Genomic DNA, 14,504 nt, shown 5'->3' with positions numbered 1-14,504 from the left:
GCCGCCATTCTCGTGAGGGAATCAGGAAGTGAGGCGTTGCAGCTTTACGTCCCGGTTCCCTACTGCGCATGCGCGAGTCATGTAGCACAATGGGAATGGTCTGTGCTGTCTCTGGGACCCTTGTGTGACCCGTGTGTGTCCCAGCAGACAGCGCGCCGGGACAGGAAACAGCATAGACTCCCGTGGGAGTCTATGCCTGGAAGTGGGTGCAAATACCTGTCTTAGACATAGATATCTGCACCCCCCTCCCCCTGAAAGGTGCCAACTGTGACACTGGAGGGGGGTGGGGTGGGGAGGGTTCCGATGAGCAGAAGTTCCACTTTAGGGTGGAACCCTGCTATAAGCTCAGTGTGCATGAGGCCTTATAATTCTTTAGGGTTTACATTTTTGTTTCAATGTGTCAGCTGCATTATCTTTTTATTCCTGAGCAGTTTATTGTTTCCTTTCTTGTACACAATAGTTACTTTGTTTTTCTCCAGGCAAATATACAAAACCATTTCTGTTGTAATATGTCTCCCCCCAGAGGCATTTTGTGAGAATAGCATGTGAAATTCCACCTGTTTTAGGAGTGTATTTTTATGAATGAGACTTATATATTTGTGTCAATTTTAAGTAAGAATATAATTTTATGCTTTTTTTTTTTTAGGTACTTTGTGTTATCTGCATCTAATGGGTGAATTCAATTTAGCATTTTTTACTTTTTCTGCAAATACCGTAATTGGCAGTAGTAATTTATTATATGATGGGTTCCCCTGCCATTCCTTAGCCAGGATCAGGAAGGGGGTAGAACCCTGAAATCAGGCACCTGAGGATACCACACACTTGTCATCTCTGAGAAGGTCCTACACTGTGCATACTTTGGCTGACATTTCCTTCTCTGAGCCCCTCCACTGGCCAGGGACTGCTTGACTTGATGCTGCTGTTGCAATCCTGGGTTGCCCTAGATGTGCCCTTGACTAATCACTAATATTTCAATGTAATTTATTATTAAAATCCTATTAAAATGAACACGGTTTGTGCCCTTATTGTCGCTCTGTGTTATCCGTGTATGCTGCAGCTGGGTGTTATATCTGTACATGCTCTGTATGGCCTCATTTACACTTGTGATTGGAGGGACAATAAAAATGTGGGGTTGAGCTGAGTTTTTGCTGCCTGCTACTGCTGCACCTTAAGCTACAAAGGAAGCAGATGGAGATGTACACATGCCATATACGTGTCAAAAATGATCCCCCCCTATAAAACTGAATAGAGCCACACTGAAAACTCTCAATAAGATGCTATGGAGCAGGTTTAAAACAGGCAGTGAGGGGTCAGCATACCACCTTCTCACTGCCTGTCAAATGTCCCCTGAAAAGCAATTCACTTCAGATCCAACGGCGGCTGGTTTGGGGGGGGGGGGGTGAAAGTGGCAAAATAAACCTGCACCCCTCACTTGCACATAACACCTCAAACACCCCCCCCCCCCCCCCCCCACCGAAAGGCCTCTCTACTCACACTGCTCCAGCTCCCACTCATCCTCCCATCTGCTGCTGCAATCTCCTCTGTGGAAAAATATATGATCCTGGCCCGGGCTTCTGCTATGGGCAGTGATAGGAGGAGGGGATTCTATGGAGCTGGGAAGGTGGCGATCAGTGCCGAGGGGCCATTGCTTCTCCTCAGAGCCAAACAGGAAGTGGGTCCTGAGACCCGACTGCCCAGGAGTCCTAAGACGCCCTGGCCAATCGGGTCTTAGGACCCGCTTCCTGATTGTTTTCATTAAGGGTCAATATCGGCTCAGTGTGGATCTCCCTCTCCGCTGTCAATGCCACCTGTCAGTGCCAATCAGTGTTTCCAATCAGTGCCAGTCAGTGCTAATCAGTGTTTCCAATCAGTGCCACCTGTCAGTGCCAATAAGTGCCAGTCAGTGCTAATCAGTGTTTCCAATCAGTGCTGCCTAATATCAGTGCCAATCAGTGTTTCCAATCAGTGCCACATACCAGTACCAATTAGTGCCACCAATCAGTACCAGTGCTTCCAATCAGTGCCTCCAATCACTGCTGCCAATCAATGCCCATGAGTGCCACATATCAGCACCCATCAGTGCTGACTGTCAGCGCTGCCAATCAGTGTCACTAAATGCTGCCAATCAGTGCTGCCTATTAGTCCCATTAGTGCTGCCAATCAGTGCCATTAGTGCTGCCAATCAGGGCCCAATGGTGCCGCCTGTCAGTGCCAATCATTGCTGCCTGTCAGTGTTGCCAATCTGCCAAACTGAGTGTAGAGATAGGGTGATGAACTCAGCAGCCAGGCACATTGTCCATGGGGGTCAGCCTGGTGGGGCACAACTGAAATCTGTTGATGTTTATTAATTCCACATGCCGATCTTTAATATAATAGGTAATCACCACACTACTATTTACATTACTGGAGATAAAAGGCCTGCTGTTAAGCACTGTTATGTGTTTCCACACCACAAAAAAATGGAAGTGCAGCACTAACTTACTGATTAATAACTTAACAATAATGATGGAATCTTGTAATGTATGGAAATCTTAATAGGCTTCAATATTAAGACACTCCAGTCTCTGATACACAACTTCAAATATAATACACATCAGACTGAAAATAAGACACTGTATAAAATAAACTTAGCAGGGATGGTGGAAACCCCTCCTATAGATATTGGCTATACAAATAATGTCTTCATCAGTTTAGGAAAATATGTATTCTGCTAAATATTTTGGTTTAAAAAAAAAATCGCAATAAGCGTATATTGATTGGTTTGCTTTATAGTATTTACAAAATAGGTAATAGATTTATGGCTTTGGGATGTACACCTATAGTATCCCCCCATACTCTCCTGTCCCCTCTCACAGTATGATTGGCTATACAGACCCTTCCACTGTACCTGTTGCTGGGATGGGCCGCCCTGCGCACACACACACGTGGTTGCCAAGGACGCGCAGAAACTCCCTTCGCTACATGACCCCGCCTCCTCCAGTCCAGCCTATTACAGGCCGACTTTCACTACACACACCCACCTGTGTGATAAACACAGCGACCTGTCAGAGCAAAGCGGGACCGCCCACCTCTTGCTATTCTATTGGTCGCATAATGGGACTTGGTATCCCGACATGCTTTGCCATCACGTGACCTGAACCCTGACAGGCCTCCTTCTTCCTAGTAGGCAGTGGCGGTATTGATGTGACTGTGCAGCTAAACATTTGCCGCGGTGACCCGGGCTGCGTATTCCTATCGGCAGCATGCAGCCCCGTCGGCCTGAAGGCTTTGATGGCCTAGGCTACCGGGGATCTGCCTGGGGGCGGGGAGACGAAGGGCCGCCACCCCCGTACCAGCACGGCTTCCCAGCAAGGTCATTCAGCTCTTCCGGGGATCTCTCACAGCACTGGGTCACCACCCCGCCTGACATCCCGGGGAGCCGTAACCTGCACCGGGGGGAGAAGACTCCGCTCTATGGAGGAGATGGCAGCCAACCACCGCCCGGTCTGGGAGAGGAGAACAGCGCCACCAGCGGGGGTGAGAGGCCACTGCTAGCATACAGGACCAGTCATGTGGATAGGCCACTGCTAGCATACAGGACCAGTCATGTGGAGAGGGCACTGCTAGCATACAGGACCAGTCATGTGGAGAGGGCACTGCTAGCATACAGGACCAGTCATGTGGAGAGGGCACTGCTAGCATACAGGACCAGTCATGTGGAGAGGGCACTGCTAGCATACAGGACCAGTCATGTGGAGAGGGCACTGCTAGCATACAGGACCAGTCATGTGCAGAGGGCACTGCTAGCATACAGGACCGATCATATGGACAGGGGGGAGAGGGCACTGCCAAGATACAGGACCGAGGGCACTGCCGGGATACGGGACCGATCGTATGGACAGGGGGAGAGGGCACTGCCGGGATACGGGACCGATCGTATGGACAGGGGGAGAGGGCACTGCCGGGATACGGGACCGATCGTATGGACAGGAGGGGGAAAGGGCACTGCCGGGATACGGGACCGATCGTATGGACAGGAGGGGGAGAGGGCACTGCCGGGATACGGGACAGATCGTATGGACAGGAGGGGGAGAGGGCACTGCCGGGATACGGGACAGATCGTATGGACAGGAGGGGGAGAGGGCACTGCCGGGATACGGGACAGATCGTATGGACAGGAGGGGGAGAGGGCACTGCCGGGATACGGGACAGATCGTATGGACAGGAGGGGGAGAGGGCACTGCCGGGATACGGGACAGATCGTATGGACAGGAGGGGGAGAGGGCACTGCCGGGATACGGGACAGATCGTATGGACAGGAGGGGGAGAGGGCACTGCCGGGATACGGGACAGATCGTATGGGCAGGAGGGGGAGAGGGCACTGCCGGGATACGGGACAGATCGTATGGGCAGGAGGGGGAGAGGGCACTGCCGGGATACGGGACAGATCGTATGGGCAGGAGGGGGAGAGGGCACTGCCGGGATACGGGACAGATCGTATGGGCAGGAGGGGGAGAGGGCACTGCCGGGATACGGGACAGATCGTATGGGCAGGAGGGGGAGAGGGCACTGCCGGGATACGGGACAGATCGTATGGGCAGGAGGGGGAGAGGGCACTGCCGGGATACGGGACAGATCGTATGGGCAGGAGGGGGAGAGGGCACTGCCGGGATACGGGACAGATCGTATGGGCAGGAGGGGGAGAGGGCACTGCCGGGATACGGGACAGATCGTATGGGCAGGAGGGGGAGAGGGCACTGCCGGGATACGGGACAGATCGTATGGGCAGGAGGGGGAGAGGGCACTGCCGGGATACGGGACAGATCGTATGGGCAGGAGGGGGAGAGGGCACTGCCGGGATACGGGACAGATCGTATGGGCAGGAGGGGGAGAGGGCACTGCCAGGATACGGGACAGATCGTATGGGCAGGAGGGGGAGAGGGCACTGCCGGGATACGGGACAGATCGTATGGGCAGGAGGGGGAGAGGGCACTGCCGGGATACGGGACAGATCGTATGGACAGGAGGGGGAGAGGGCACTGCCGGGATACGGGACAGATCGTATGGGCAGGAGGGGGAGAGGGCACTGCCGGGATACGGGACAGATCGTATGGGCAGGAGGGGGAGAGGGCACTGCCGGGATACGGGACAGATCGTATGGGCAGGAGGGGGAGAGGGCACTGCCGGGATACGGGACAGATCGTATGGGCAGGAGGGGGAGAGGGCACTGCCGGGATACGGGACAGATCGTATGGGCAGGAGGGGGAGAGGGCACTGCCGGGATACGGGACAGATCGTATGGGCAGGAGGGGGAGAGGGCACTGCCGGGATACGGGACAGATCGTATGGGCAGGAGGGGGAGAGGGCACTGCCGGGATACGGGACAGATCGTATGGGCAGGAGGGGGAGAGGGCACTGCCGGGATACGGGACAGATCGTATGGGCAGGAGGGGGAGAGGGCACTGCCGGGATACGGGACAGATCGTATGGGCAGGAGGGGGAGAGGGCACTGCCGGGATACGGGACAGATCGTATGGGCAGGAGGGGGAGAGGGCACTGCCGGGATACGGGACAGATCGTATGGGCAGGAGGGGGAGAGGGCACTGCCGGGATACGGGACAGATCGTATGGGCAGGAGGGGGAGAGGGCACTGCCGGGATACGGGACAGATCGTATGGGCAGGAGGGGGAGAGGGCACTGCCGGGATACGGGACAGATCGTATGGGCAGGAGGGGGAGAGGGCACTGCCGGGATACGGGACAGATCGTATGGGCAGGAGGGGGAGAGGGCACTGCCGGGATACGGGACAGATCGTATGGGCAGGAGGGGGAGAGGGCACTGCCGGGATACGGGACAGATCGTATGGGCAGGAGGGGGAGAGGGCACTGCCGGGATACGGGACAGATCGTATGGGCAGGAGGGGGAGAGGGCACTGCCGGGATACGGGACAGATCGTATGGGCAGGAGGGGGAGAGGGCACTGCCAGGATACGGGACAGATCGTATGGGCAGGAGGGGGAGAGGGCACTGCCAGGATACGGGACAGATCGTATGGGCAGGAGGGGGAGAGGGCACTGCCAGGATACGGGACAGATCGTATGGGCAGGAGGGGGAGAGGGCACTGCCAGGATACGGGACAGATCGTATGGGCAGCATGGGGAGAGGGCACTGCCAGGATACGGGACAGATCGTATGGGCAGGAGGGGGAGAGGGCACTGCCAGGATACGGGACAGATCGTATGGGCAGGAGGGGGAGAGGGCACTGCCAGGATACGGGACAGATCGTATGGGCAGGAGGGGGAGAGGGCACTGCCAGGATACGGGACAGATCGTATGGGCAGGAGGGGGAGAGGGCACTGCCAGGATACGGGACAGATCGTATGGGCAGGAGGGGGAGAGGGCACTGCCAGGATACGGGACAGATCGTATGGGCAGGAGGGGGAGAGGGCCCTGCCAGGATACGGGACAGATCGTATGGGCAGGAGGGGGAGAGGGCCCTGCCAGGATACGGGACAGATCGTATGGGCAGGAGGGGGAGAGGGCACTGCCAGGATACGGGACAGATCATATGGAGATATATATATATTCTCACTTTCTGGGAGGGATAGCCAACTACAAGGACAAGCTCAAGAGAGCACTGACATGGAAAGCGGACCAGTCACATGAACAGTGGTGAGGACACTGATCGGGAGATATAGTTCACACAGTTAGAAGTGAAGGCACTTCCAGGAGAAATGAAGGTCATCGCTAATGGGTAAAGAGGGCATGGCCAGGGAGAACCATTTACTCACATATAGGGATCAGTGCCAGGAAGACATTGACAATCACTTACATGCTCTGGGGAGAGGGTTATGCCAGGGGAACCTGCCGCTTCACTCACTTGGAGAGGGTATTGCCAAGGAGACATATGGCTTTTCCCTTTTGTGAGTATGGGAGAATGTGTTGACGTTTAATCATATAATTCAATCCCGCTGTCAGTGTGACCCTGGGCTAAAACAAGAACTTTCACTTGATAAGGTATGGAGGGCACAACCAGGAAGCCTGATTCATTCAGTTTAGATCAGGGATCCTCAAACTGCGGCCCTCCAGCTGTTGCCAAACTACAAATCCCATGAGGCATTGTAAAACTCTGACATTCAAAGACATGACTAGGCATGATGGGAATTGTAGTTCCTGAACAACTGGAGGGCCATAGTTTGAAGACCCATGGTTTAGATGACTGGGAATAAACTGGAAGCCTCATGGTTCTGTAAAGACTGAAGAGGAAGCATTACCAGAAGTACTATTTACGTAAAGCGTAGGAGATATATACATATTTTGTAACTAATAGACTAAACTTTTTTCTTTTTCCGGTTGGCAAGTTTTCCCTTTACTTTCTGTCCCGGAGACACTACAGTAGGTAAGGGGAAATCCCAGAACGGGTCTCTCTATAGGGATACTACCCTTCTTTTGGATTCACCATCACTTTCTGTTCTAGGGACAGTGGTCACCAAGATGAACTGAGAATATGAATGTCCTCAATGCAGACACGCTGCAATAAATACTTCTCAGGAGTGCTGACTATTCCGCAGTCTTCCGAAAAACATTCTAAAGTGATATTAATCTCTTCCCACCTGGCCACTTCATATAAATGACACATCCTCCCAGATCTACACCCTGTGTGTGCCCCCCGGGGGCTCACTGATCCAAGGTACAGGTGGTGTTCTTCCCTAGAACCATGTGATCACTGTCACCAATCACAGCAATAACATGGCAGCCATTGAGAACTCGTGATCTCTGTTCACAGTAATTACATGGTACTGAGCCAAGCACTGTCTCCCTGTACCATGTGATAGTTGTAGCCATTCACAGCTATCAGTAGTTTTCAGTGGCTGCAGGAGTTCAGCTGAGAACTGTCTGAAATTATTGCTTATATGGCAATGATGGCTGTAGAATCAATCATTTGTGGAAAAAAAAAAAATCTCAATCACTTCCCTAGAACGGTGTTTCTCAACTCCAGTCCTCAAGGCGCCCCAACAGGTCATGTTTTCAGGATTTCCCTCAGATGAAACAGCTGTGGTAATTACTAAGGCAGTGAAACTGATCATATCACCTGTGCAAAATAATGGAGAGCAGCCTGGAAACATGACCTGCTGGGGCACCTTGAGGGCTGGAGTTGAAACGTTACCCTAGAGTAGTCCAGTGGCACTATGGTAAAACTGCACTGCTCTGGTTCCAGAATGTAAATAAACAAAAAAAAATGTTTTTTTCTTTTTTCTACATACTGTCACTAGAGCAAGTACATTGTACCACTGTGGCAGTAATCATGTACAACAGTGCTCGACAAAACCCGGTCGCCAGGTCGCATTGGCGACTAGAATCAGCGACCTTGCGCCTGGGGCAGCATAGCTGGGGGTATCCCGTCTCCGTGGACCCCCCCCCCCCCGCGCGATCGCGTCGGGCCGCGCCGCAGGCGGCCGGTAATTGAGCCCCCGGCTTTGAGGCCTTCTGTGATCCTATGGTTCCTTCTGGAATCTGGCGCCCTCTTGTGGTGGCCGTTGGAATTACAACCAACAATGCTAATTGATTTCCTGCCAGTCTTTCTCCATCCCTTTACTTAGAACCCCTAAAAAAAAAAAAAAAAAAAATATATATATATATATATATATATATATATATATATATATATATATATATATATATATATATATATATATATTTTTTTTTTTATTATTATTTATTCTAACACCCTAGAGAGTAAAATGGTGGTCGTTGCAATACTGTCTGTCACACCGTATTTGCACAGCGGACTTACAAGCGCACTTTTTTTGGGGAAAAAAATTTTATTTAATAAAAAAAAAAGACAACAGTAAAGTTAGCCTAATTTTTTTTTTTAGATTGTGAAAGATAATGTTACGCCGAGTAAATCGATACCCAACATGTCACGCTTCAAAATTGCGCCCGCTCATGGAATGGCGACAAACTTTTACCCTTTAAAATCTCCATAGGCGACGTTTAAAAAATTCTACAGGTTGCACGTTTTGAGTTACAGAGAAGGTCTGGGGCTAGAATTATTGCTCTTACTCTACCGATCGCAGCGATACCTCACATGTGTGGTTTGAACACCGCTTTCATATATGCGTTCGCTTCTGCACGCAAGCTTGGCGAGACAGGGCGCATTTAAAACATTTTTTTTCTTATTTTAACTTTTATTTTAATTTTTTTCACTGTTCTTTTAAAAAAAAATGTGTGTCACTTTTATTCCTATTACAAGGAATGTAAAAATCCCTTGTAATAGAAAAAAGCATGACAGGTCCTCTTATATATGAGATCTGGGGTCAGAGAGACCTCACATCTCATATTTACACTAAAATGCAATTTAAAAATGTCCCTCTAAGAGCTATGGGCAATGACTTGGAGACAGGTGGGGGGGGGCGGCTATCTTCCCCTCACTCATCTCCATGTCAGGCCAGGGACAGGTCCAGATCGCCATCACGGACCTGGCTCCTAACTTTTTTAGCTGGCTCCTAGATTCCAAGCAAATTTGTCAACTCCTGATGTACAGTGGTGTGAAAAAGTGTTTGCCCCCTTCCTCATTTCCTGTTCCTTTGCATGTTTGTCACACTTAAGTGTTTCGGAACATCAAACCAATTTAAACAATAGTCAAGGACAACACAAGTAAACACAAAATGCAATTTGTAAATTAAGGTGTTTATTATTAAAGGTGAAAAAAAATCCAAACCATCATGGCCCTGTGTGAAAAAGTGATTGCCCCCTAAACCTAATAACTGGTTGGGCCACCCTTAGCAGCAATTACTGCAACCAAGCGTTTGCGATAACGTGCAATGAGGCTTTTACAGCGTCCTGGAGGAATTTTGGCCCACTCATCTTTGCAGAATTGTCCTAATTCAGTTACATTAGAGGGTTTTCCAGCATGAACGGCCTTTTTAAGGTCATACCACAACATCTCAATAGGATTCAGGTCAGGACTTTGGCTAGGCCACTCCAAAGTCTTCATTTTGTTTTTCTTCAGCCATTCGGTGGTGGACTTGCTGGTGTGTTTAGGATCATTGTCCTGCTGCAGAACCCAAGTTCGTTTCAGCTTGAGTACATGAACAGATGGTCGGACATTATCCTTCAGGATCTCTTGGTAGACAGCAGAATTCATAGTTCCTTTTATCACGGCAAGTCTTCCAGGTCCTGAAGCAGCAAAACAGCTCCAGACCATCACACTACCACCACCATATTTTACTGTTGGTATAATGTTCTTTTTATGAAATGCAGTGTTCCTTCTACGCCAGATATACTTGGACACACACCTTAGAAAGAGTTCCACTTTTGTCTCATCGGTCCACAGAATGTTGTCCCAAAAGTCTTGGGGATCATCAAGATGTGTTGTGGAGAAATTGAGACGAGCTTTGATGTTCTTTTTGCTCAGCAGTAGTTTTCTCCTTGGAACTCTGCCATGCAGGCCATTTTTTCCCCAGTCTTTTCCTGATGGTGGAGGCATGAACGCTGACCTTAACTGAGGCAAGTGAGGCCTGCAGTTCCTTGGACATTGTTGTGGGGTCTTTTGTGACCTCTTGGATGAGTCGTCGCTGCGCTCTTGGGGTAATTTTGGGCGGCCGGCCACTCCTGGGAAGGTTCACCACTGTTCCATGTCTTCGCCATTTGTGGATAATGGCTCTCACTGTGGTTCGCTGGATTCCCAAAGCTTTGGAAATGGCTTTATAACCCTTTCCAGACTGATAGATCTCAATTACTTTCTTTCTCAATTGTTCCTGAATTTCTTTGGGTCTCGGCATGATGTGTAGCTTTTAAGGATCTTCTGGTGGACCTTACTGTGTCAAGCAGCTCCTATTTAAGTGATGCCTTGATTGTGAACAGGTGTGGCAATAATCAGGCCTGGGTGTGGCTAGAGAAATTGTGGACAACCACAGTTATAGTATGTTTTAACAAGGGGGGCAATCACTTTTTCACACAGGGCCATGATGGTTTGGATTTTTTTTCACCTTTAATAATAAACACCTTCATTTACAAATTGCATTTTGTGTTTACTTGTGTTGTCCTTGACTATTGTTTAAATTGGTTTGATGTTCCGAAACACTTAAGTGTGACAAACATGCAAAGGAACAGGAAATGAGGAAGGGGGCAAACACTTTTTCACACCACTGTACAATGTCTGGCTGCTCTGATATCACTGTATGTCAGTACTGCCAGCCATTATCTCTGATCCCCACCACAGCAGTACAATGTCATCAGACCAGTGCTGCCAGTCAGTATACCTAACCACCACTGTACCAATCATTATCCCTGATCGCCGCCACACCAGTTACGGTGCCCCTGATCGCCGCCACACCAGTTGCGGTGCCCCTGATCACCGCCACACCAATTAGTGTCTCTGATCATCATCACATCAGTAATATTATCCCTGATCAGGGCCGTACCAGTCACAGTGTCATCACACCAGTGTCCCTAATTGTCACCACACCTGTCCCAAGTCCTCACCTGACCAGTGTAAGTCAGCAGCAATGTTCCTGATTGCTGCCACAAGTCTTCAATATATTCACCATACCTCTTAAAAATACCATGGGTGTTTGCTTTCCATTTTTTTTTTTTTTTGTAGTTTCCACTGTTTCTCCAGGGCCTCCGAATATGTGATAGGTAGTCGGGAAATTAGATGTGTAATTTATCCCCATAGAACACTTGAAGGTCTCCTTGTATTTTGGGCCCCTCTTTGTGGCTAGGCTGTGAAAAAGTCCCACCTGTATTATCGCCATACACGGGAGGGGTAACAGAATGTGTTTTGTGATGTAATTCTAAGTATGTCACTGATGTGTGTTAGAAATATCTTGTTAATTGACAACTTAGGAAAAAAAAAGTAATTCTTTCCTGAATCTTCCAAAACTTGGCAAAAATTACATTTTCAAAAGACTCGTTGTGCCTTTAGCTGTGTAAGATTTTACCCCCTTCCTGAACAGAGCACTTTTTACAAATAAATAAAAAATAAACATTTCTTCATCAGTTTAGGCCAATATGTATTCTTCTACATACCTTTGGTAAAAAAATATTTCAATAAGCGTAATAAATTGATTTGCACAAAAGTTACAGCGTCTACAAACTATGGGAAAGATTTATGGCATTTATTATTTATTTTTACTAGTGATGGTGGTGATCTGCGACATTGCGGCGGACAGATCGGACACTTGACACATTTTTGGAACCACTGACATTTGTAGAGCGATCAGTGCTATAAATATGCACTGATTACCGTATAAATGTCACTGGCAGGGAAGGGGTTAATACTAGGGGACGGTCAAGGGGTTAACTGTGTTCCCTTGTTTGTGTTTCTAACTGTGTTGGGGGGACTAACTAGGAGAGATGACAGATCATTGTTATTACTCACGATCTGTCTCCTCTCCTCTGACAGCACAGGGATTTTTGTGTTTACACACACAAATCCCCGTGCTGGCTCTCATGTACGCGATCGCGGCCACTGGCCACGAGCATTGGGTTCCTCGCTGGCGTGCCCTCTGGTGGCTTTCCTGGGCAAAGCTATATAATTATATGGGATTTCACCCAGGAGAGCCATTCTGCCGCAGTATATCTGCGTGAGCCGGTTAAGAAAATACCTTTGGAGTGTTTGGTAGAGGGATACTCCCGCGCTATCACTGGAAGTGGTAAAAGACAACTGCTGCAAACATAGATGGGTGAATCCCTGACCAATAAGTGTATGTGTATAACAAGTGATGCTGCGCTGTTGTTAAACTAATTGTGTACCTAATGTGTCACAAAACGTACTGAAAATGAAAAGGTAATAATAAAGATGTGCACAAGGTGGCAGTGTAAACCAAACATGCAAATAAACTCTTCAAATAAGATTCCTAACAATAAAACAGATAATTTTGTACAACAAACCAAATAATATGTATAACAGAGGTGGGCGATTAGTTAATCGATGCTTATCAGTCTGATTGACATACGCTGAACAGTGCAGTGAAGGTGTGACAAATAACAAGTCTCTGAGGCAATCTTCTTGAGATTAAAGTGAGTAAGGCTCGGCATCACTTATTATACACATGCACCTTGGAGTGTTTTATTTCCAAAATTGGGTCATTTAATAGGTGTTTCAATGGTCTTGGTGCTCCAAAATATGTTGGGTAATTAGGAAATTAGATGCTTAATTTCTTCTCCTTTTGAAAGCCCAAAGGTGGTCTCATGTGTGGTATCCCCATACTCCGTAGACATAGCAGAATGTGTTTTGGAGTGTAATTATAGGTTTTTAATTTTATTTTGGATTCATACTTGCCCAGGTGGATGCAGCATCGTTCCCCCGGCGTCTCTACGCTGAGAATTGAGCAATCAAACATCGCCAGTCGCTCAGTTCTCACAGCTCCCTGAGTAGAGAGCTGCTGACTCTTGGTCACAGCTTTCCTGCTCTGCTCCTTCATGCTCAATGGAACGCTGGGCTGTGGAGGGGGCGGGAGCGGCCAGGTTCAGGCTCTCAGTAGTTCGCTGAGAGGCTGAGCCGGGTGTTGGTGAAGGAATCTGGTGGATCCTGACACTGTGGCCGTGATAACACAGTGCCTGGACTCACTCTGTGATGTCAGCTAAAAACAGGTCACAGGAGTGCAGGGGCCCAACATGCAGGGAGCACCATCAGCTGTTCTAAGGGCATAACTTACAAATCTAATTTGACTACTACACTTTTGTGAGACACTCATGGGCACTATAGTGGCATGGATGCAGCATAGATGAGCACTGATGTTGCATGAATGAGCACTGATCTGGATGGGCCACGAATAAGCCATGGATGACATTTATATGAGGCACAGATGAGCCAATGGTGGACACAGATCAGCCATGTGGGAACTTCAGATCCAGCCCACAGCGCTGCTGCACCCAGCTCCCTCCTCTACTCACACGCTGTACCAATTGGTGGGAGGAGCTGGACCGGATATGCTGTGGTCTGTTGACAACTGATCGCTTTGTCGTTGGACAAAGCAATCAAGTGGTAAAGGGCCCTGTTATTGCCCTTTACCCCGTTCTGGGCCCGGAGAGCCCAATGGCCACAGACATTTCTGGGTGTGCGCCCAATTCTGGGAGGATAACATTGTAGGCCCTCCCAGAGTTATCCGACCATGCTGTTGCTGTCATTCAGCTATGGCCCAGCCAGTAAGTGGTTAATAAGGTGGAAGCATAACTGCACAATAGTGTTGGTAGGGGGATAGCCCAAGTGAACCTTTATCCACTTGACCACTGGGCACTTAAACACCCTTAATAACCAGACCAATTTTCAGCTTTCGGTGCTCTCGCATTTTGAATGACAATTACTCAGTCATGCAACACTGTACCCATATGAAATTTTTGTCCTTTTTCTTTCACACAAATGGAGCTTTCTTTTGGTGGTATTTAATCACCGCTGGATTTTTTATTTTTTGTGCTATAAAAGAAAAAAGACCGAAAATTCTGTAAAATAAAAATAAAAAAAATGAATTTTTCTTAGTTTTTATAAAATTTAGCAGATTAGTCATTTTTCTTCATACA

The 14,504-nt window shown here is 48.8% G+C and overlaps 2 protein-coding genes across 2 annotated transcripts in view; one reads left to right on the top strand and one right to left on the bottom strand.

Moving 5' to 3' along the window:
- The window catches only part of TMEM232 (transmembrane protein 232), a 323,216-nt gene extending 320,244 nt beyond the window's left edge, over positions 1-2,972 (bottom strand). The window contains exon 1 of the mRNA XM_077462299.1: positions 2,888-2,972. The gene's annotated coding sequence lies outside the window, so the exon portion shown is untranslated. The remainder of the gene's footprint in view (positions 1-2,887) is intronic.
- A 129-nt stretch (positions 2,973-3,101) lies between these two features.
- Positions 3,102-14,504, top strand: part of SLC25A46 (solute carrier family 25 member 46) — a 71,571-nt gene continuing 60,168 nt past the window's right edge. The window contains exon 1 of the mRNA XM_077462298.1: positions 3,102-3,516. Within this exon, the coding sequence (XP_077318424.1) occupies positions 3,243-3,516 (274 nt within the window). The 5' untranslated portion in view covers positions 3,102-3,242. The remainder of the gene's footprint in view (positions 3,517-14,504) is intronic.

This window comes from Lithobates pipiens, unplaced genomic scaffold (genome assembly GCF_037356315.1).
Source record: "Lithobates pipiens isolate NorthernLeopardFrog02 unplaced genomic scaffold, aLitPip1_a1.2 Scaffold_3, whole genome shotgun sequence".
In the NCBI taxonomy this organism is placed as follows: Eukaryota; Metazoa; Chordata; class Amphibia; order Anura; family Ranidae; genus Lithobates; species Lithobates pipiens.
This window is presented reverse-complemented; position numbering and strand designations above follow the sequence as displayed.